This window comes from Telmatherina bonti (genome assembly GCF_933228915.1).
Source record: "Telmatherina bonti genome assembly, chromosome: 22".
NCBI lineage: Eukaryota > Metazoa > Chordata > Actinopteri > Atheriniformes > Telmatherinidae > Telmatherina > Telmatherina bonti.
In genome coordinates, this window is record NC_136631.1 from 7,058,195 (window position 1) to 7,064,643 (window position 6,449).

Sequence of the window (6,449 nt, forward strand, 5' to 3'; positions counted from 1 at the left end):
GTCCCTCCTTTTTATACAAAGATGGACGAATTACAGGATTACGTGTTATACAAATCCTTTTTTGGCTTTTTGAAACCTGACCTGCCGTCTGAGAGGCAGCGTTGAGGAGGGGGGGGGGGGGGGTAAAAGGTAAGATGTTCCGAGAACAAAGAAGTGCAGCGCAGGAGGGTTTTGTTCAAACTTTTTTCTTTTCTGGTTTTTTTTTTTTACTTGAAATGTCTGAACAAAAAGACAAAACTGTCGTCTATGAAAGTTTTAAAAGAGCCAGCGGTCCTGCTGTCGACGCTTCGCACAACGAGGGGGGGTCTACTACACACATGAGACATGATCCCTGACATCAATGTAAATCACATACACTGTCAAAAACAGGTTGTAAAGTTCAGGTACAGAATCACTGAGGAAAAGCACACAATACTATAAAGTCAAGCCACTAAGGCAAAATAGAAAGTATTGAGGAACTAGTCATTGATTGAAAAGTTGGCTCGTATCCTTTTGCAACACTGAGGCGTGCTCGCGTCGTCCTGCAGACGAGCGCGTCGCTTTTCTACAGGCAGGTTAAAGGAGAAGACAAAGTCTCAACAGAACACTGTAAAATTCAATCAGCACAGGCCATAAATACACTTAAAGAGATGGAAATAACGTCAGAAAAAGTGTACACGCTATCCTGAATTGCAAGAATGAATTTTAATGAAAAAAAAAAAAAAAAAAGGAAAAGATGAGGAAGTCTTTGCTCATCGTCTCTCCTCAGAAATCCCAGAGGAACGCCGACCTCGCGTTAGTGATTTATTGACTGATTGGTCTTGGCGGAGTGCAAGCGTCAGCCGCATGGCTTGTTAGACTTTTTCCAAAAATAGATATATTAAGAAGTCGTTCTCTGGTCGCCGCCACAAACGGGCGAGTCTTTCTGTCCGTAAACAAGTCGACGCTCTGGAGTTGAAACGGCGACGGGACGATGCCGGTCAGGGTCACTGCACACACCATGACGAGTAGAAAGTTTCACGCTAAGTCGGACGAGAAGGAACGCGGCGTAGCCCTTGTGGGTCTCCTTCCAGAGGGGGGAAACGGCTCACACGGTCAGCTTGGTCTGGACTTTTCTATGTGCTTTAAAGACACCGGAGGGTCTCGGGGTGGAGGGGCAGTCGATCCTCGCTTCGCTTTTCAACCACAGTGTTTGTTTGGCAGTGGCGCCCCCTCCTCCCCCTCAGAGCGCCAGGAGGGTGGGTGAGTTGAGGGAGTCGGAGGACTGGTCGCCGCTGCTGCTGCTGCGCCGGTGGGCCTTGGAACAGGACTCGGAGGAGGGCGAGGGGCTCTCGGGCTCCAGCATGTTGGGGTAGGTGAATATGAGGTTGGCAGCGTTCGGCGTGGCGGCCGGGGTGGACGCCACCACCACCGGCGTGTTGAGGCTGTCTCCGTCTGGGCAGTACATCCCACCGCTGATGCCGCTGCCACCCAGGCATATGGGCTTGATGACGGAGCGCTGAGGTTTGCCCATGTTGTCCTCGCCCTCCTCCGGCTCCTGCTTCACCACCACCTGGTTCATGTGAGCCCGTGCGGCCATGTTGGGGCGCATGGTGAGGGGGAGCGGGGTGCACTGCTGCTGCGGGTGCGCTGATGTCTGGTGGCGCTCCTCCATGGGCAACTTGCACACAGGATTATGGGCAACCAGCATGAACTCCAGCTTGTCTTTCTCCTTCTGCAGAGTCTCGATCTCCTTCTGCAGGTCTGCCTTCTCCTCCTCCAGCTTCTCCGTCTCCTGAAAGGAGAAAAAAAATCAGGAACTTAAACAAAGATCGATCCCAGCTCAGGATTTCAATCTTGCAGTGTTTACTGTTCACGATGCATTAAAAAAAAGTCAGAATTTCAAGTTTCTTGAAGGCAGGTTGAGTCTGTGATTCTCCAAAGTGCCAAAAGAGGGCAGTGTTGTCAGCTTCAGTCCCCTGAAGCCCACGCCACCTCTTTAAAGATCAAATTGACATGAAACGTTTGGACCAACGTGTAATCCTGAAGCTGTCTGCTCGCGTTTCAGCGTGTTTGGTACGCGTCTCTACGAGATGCGCCATCTGCATCGACATTGTGTCCAGTTAAAGAATAAAAAAAGATGTTTGTAGACAAAGATAAGCTGACGTGCTGTCTGAGAACTTTGACTCGGGGGCAAAGGTATGAGGAAGTGAGGTGGGAGGTGTGACAGAGGAGCTTATGAGGTATCAGATAAGGCTTCAGACAAACACGGGGACTAAAGTCTGCTGGGCACTTCCTCCTTTCCTCTTTTCTTTTAGAATAAAATCAGCGTGGAGGAGGAAGGATTGTTGTTGTGTGTTTTCCAGTTGCAGCAGAAGTCTTGGTGTAGAATTGCAGAAGGGTAATTTTGCCCCTTTTTACAGAATGTTCTGCATTCATGAAGATGGCTGTCTATAGCAAATTCCATTCCCCTTTTTTCTTTTTACGGCCTGACAAGCTCAACCTCACTGTAATTCAGCTAATTAGTCCATTTAGATGCTTTTACTGTCTGCGAGGCATGAGCTGCGAGACAGCCCTACCTCTGTCTGCAGCTGCCTGAGACAAAAAGCTTTTCATGGCGTGTCATGTCTTCACTCAGACCTCGCACTTAGAGGCGTGGCGAGTCAAACCCGTCCAGCCAGGTTGTAAATTAGGGAGTGGAGTTAAAAAATGCGACTTTCTGACACACTTCTACAAAGAACTAGCTTCTTTTTTTTTTTTTCACTTGCAGAAATTATGTTTTATTTTCAGGAAAGTGCCAAAAAAAGATGGAATTTGCAGCTAAATATAAGAAGACAAACAGGATTCTCACCCCTTGCAGCATCTCGGTGAGCTCTCGTCTGCGGTTGCGGCATTTGGCTGCAGCCAACTTGTTCCTCTCACGTCTCACCCTCCTTTTCTCCTCTTCCTCCGGGGTCAGCTAAGGGCGAGCAGTGACCATGGTAAAACAAGCTGTTTTTGCCATCACTGGTTTTCACTGACGAACCGGTCGCTCACCTGTTCATCCCTCTTGCGTCGGCCTCTGGCGTCGCCGATTGAGCGGATGACCCCGGGCCGAGCCAGAGAGTTGTGCGGCAGCAGGCCCGGGCCGTTGGTCAGGTGATGCCCGTAAGGGTGGGGCCGTGAGTAAGGGCTGGACATGGAGGTGATGACGGTGGGCTGGACCATCCACTGCAGGTCTTGGCTGGTTGTGATTGCATTGATTGTGGGTATGAAGGCACTGTTGGAGCCTGGCATGTCAACCCTGTACTTCTGGAAGGAGAAGGGAAAGCTGATGAGAGGAGATGCACACTGGAGGAAAGTGTCTCAGAGAAGCTGCATGTGGAGGGATGTGTCTGTAGGTTGATGTGCTGCCAAAGGATGCAATTTAATTCCATAAGCATCTTAGCTTCTTGTGTTGCTCGCAGCACAATCGCAGTGACGCCTCCGCCACCACCCACAATTATCAAATTCACACATTTTCCACATTTCAAGCTTATAGTAATGATTCAATCCGCATAGGCTGTGTATGTAACCCCTGGAGTGGAACGGTGACACATGCTGTGAATCATGTGGGAAAGCCCAAGGTGTCCAGCGGATCTCAGTTTACTACAATCAGCACAATAAGTGAATCAGTGCAGGTCTTAATGGAGACTTCCAGAAAAATCTCATATTAAAGGTTTTTTTTTTTTTTTAATTAAAAAAAAAAAAGAAAACATCCTCCGTGGCTGTCTGAGATTTGCTTTAACTCAGAGAAAAATGATTTCTTCTCAGGGATGGAGAGACGCAGCGACAGAAAATCCCTCCAAGCTTCTGTTTTCTGCCTTCAGTTTTACTGATCTGAATCATACAAGCAGGGCATGAAACATCTCCTCAATCAGAGCTGATGTCAGATCAGTTCTGCTCGGCTTTACTCTTCTTCTGCCAGTGTGCGTAATTTACGCGCGACCCCCATCTCCGTTCTTCCCGACTTTCCGTCGGATATCCCGGCAGTCTGGAGGAACTTTGTTTATCTGGTGACTCATTGTGTAAGAGATTTGTTAAGCACATGTGAATCTTGCCCAGTTCCAGTAAGAGAGGAAGCAGTCAGCTGTAAAAAGCCTTGTTATCCAGAATTATGCCAAGAAGAACCCCCCCCCAGTTTGGCTTCAGATTAAAGCCAGTAACATTTCCATTAAACACAGAGCAGACTGACTGAACTGTGTGCAGAGGAGTCTGGATTGGTCTAATAAACAGAAATGATTGTTTTCATCACGTCGCAGCTGCTGGATGGAAACCAGGCTGGAAGAACCAGAACGGGCCAAAAGTCCTTTACCGTGATGCTGCGCGAGCCTGGCCACGTTATTTCCACAGAAACGGGGAGGGGGGTGGCGTGCCTGTTCCCGGATTTACATCCTACTGTTTGGGAATAAAGTGGCGCGCTGCCGTCATGGGTTTCCACTGGTCCCCCCCCCCCCCCTCCCCCCAGCTGATGGGAACATGTGTGTGTGACTTCATGACATGTCGGGATGATGTCGGGCTTTGCTGTGAAGCAGCCTGGAAAAGCAAAAAAAACCCCAAAAACTGCCATTTCCTCTGTGAGAGGAAACGCCGCCTTCCTCCCGGCCGGAGCGCGCTCCCCGCGGGAGGAAATGTGCCATGTGCGGCGCGAGACGCGTCTGGTCGACTCACACACACGACATCCAACATAGATGTGCTTTTTGCTGAACCTTCATCCTTCACCCCTGCTGGCCAGGAGAAGCCAACATCTCCCAACCTCCGTGAACGCAGCCAGCAGTGCGCGCCTGTTGCGTCCAGTATAATCCCAGTGCTCAGACTGGAAACAAGCCCGTGTGGCGGTTGCATGTTGTGGATGGGGTTGCTGTCAGCACGCGCACTGGACTCTGATTCCCATCTGGAAACCAGAATCTTCACGTTTCTGTCTTTTTTTTTTTTTTCCCTCCCAGAACGGAGCAGTAAATTCTGCCTCTAAGGTAACCATTCCCAGCAGAACTAGGAAAACGCCAAATTCCCACCATTTATTTTGATTTATGTCTTTTTTTAATGAAAATATCTCATCAGGTTGTCAGAAGACAGCTCTGACAGAATTTAAACAGAGGATGAAATCAGTGTTTCTGATTCTGCTTAGATGAGATCAGTGTGACCGGGTTCATCCCGACCTGCTGGATTATTACTTATTATCTATTTCATGTGAGGAAAAATAAACACGATATTCTGTGAATCGCCTGACAGAGTTTCTATCTGCATATGAAAGTAGAATGACTGTAGAGCAGGGAGATGTGGGTACCTGGTAGCTGGAGGTAGAGATCGGACTTCCGATCGTGCTGCTGCCGCTGGTGAAGGACTCTGGCTGGGCCGGAGAGGTGCTGCTGCCGCGGGACGACGTGTCGTAGTTCCCGGAGTAGTCCTGGTACATGATCCAGGAAAGAGGAAGGTTTCAGTGGACTGTCTGGGCTCTGGGGCCTGTTTTCCCTTTAAATCCCGGCTGTGAAAAGGCACCAAGAGGAAAACCAACAGTCCTCTGACTGGAGACGTTCTGTGAGAAATCCAAAAGGCAGAGTGCAGCTGTGCTTCTCAGAATGAGCCTAAAACTCCTGATAAATGTTGCAAGTTGGCTGTTTTTGTTTTTGTTTTTTTTCCTGCTGAAGTGTTGGACTTGTGGTGCGGCAGGTAGACTACTCTGTCAAAGATCCTCTCAGGTGGATCTTCCAACTTTCAGCTCTGAAGTCCAGCAGTGTAAACATGCAGGCAGTGACTCACGCGGGCTAAGGTCGCCTTTAAAGCCTCGTGCCTGTTTTCGGTCTTGACTATTTTCCGTCGCTTTGCTTCTCTGCTTCTTCACGGAACAGTTGGAACTTTTTTTTCTTTTCCTTTTCACCCCACTTCCTAGCGATGACTCACTTCAATGGCACTATGAAGAACTGCAACGGCTTTTCAACACCAACGACGGCGCACGTCACGGCAGGGCGTTGCAACTCCAGCAGGGAGGGGCCAGTTGTGCGTCAGGCGGCGCGCGGAGCTCCGCGTTCACCGTCCTTCTCCCGCCGGAGACGCCGCTAAAGCAGAGCTGCTGCACAGAAATGTGGCTCCAAACATGAATTAGAATCTGGGACGTCAGCGTCCTCTCCGGACTCATTTGTTTCTCTGACTTCGGTCCATTGACGCATGTTTCCTAAAATGGGCAGTTGCGTCAGAGTGCGCGTGTGGGTTTCCTTGGTAAAGTGAGCGTCAGAAGCTGGAGGGATTCCCTCCCCTCGCGCGCAGCTCTTCGGGTCCAGGTTCGGTTTCTCAGCGCAGCAGCAGAACTCTTCTCTAAATGACGTCTCGAGCCGCGGCATGAAAGGGGTCTCAGCTGTAAACAAGGCGCGTGCACGTTCCGCGACAGGAAGTCTGATCCGATCTGCTGGAGATGCTGAGATCTCTTCCAGCTGGTTGGAGGAATTTTTTCCCAGAGAGACTTGGAGAAGTTTCAT

At 49.7% G+C, this 6,449-nt stretch overlaps 1 protein-coding gene across 1 annotated transcript; it reads right to left on the minus strand.

Moving 5' to 3' along the window:
• Positions 1-226: 226 nt before the first annotated feature.
• fosl2 (FOS like 2, AP-1 transcription factor subunit) lies at positions 227-5,857 on the minus strand. The gene is made up of 4 exons (XM_079261995.1): positions 5,264-5,857; positions 2,995-3,249; positions 2,810-2,917; positions 227-1,753 (listed from the first exon to the last, which is right to left on the minus strand). Exons 1-4 carry the CDS (start codon positions 5,390-5,392, stop codon positions 1,202-1,204), a joined length of 1,044 nt encoding a protein of 347 aa, XP_079118121.1. The 5' UTR covers positions 5,393-5,857; the 3' UTR covers positions 227-1,201.
• Between the last annotated feature and the right edge of the window lie 592 nt (positions 5,858-6,449).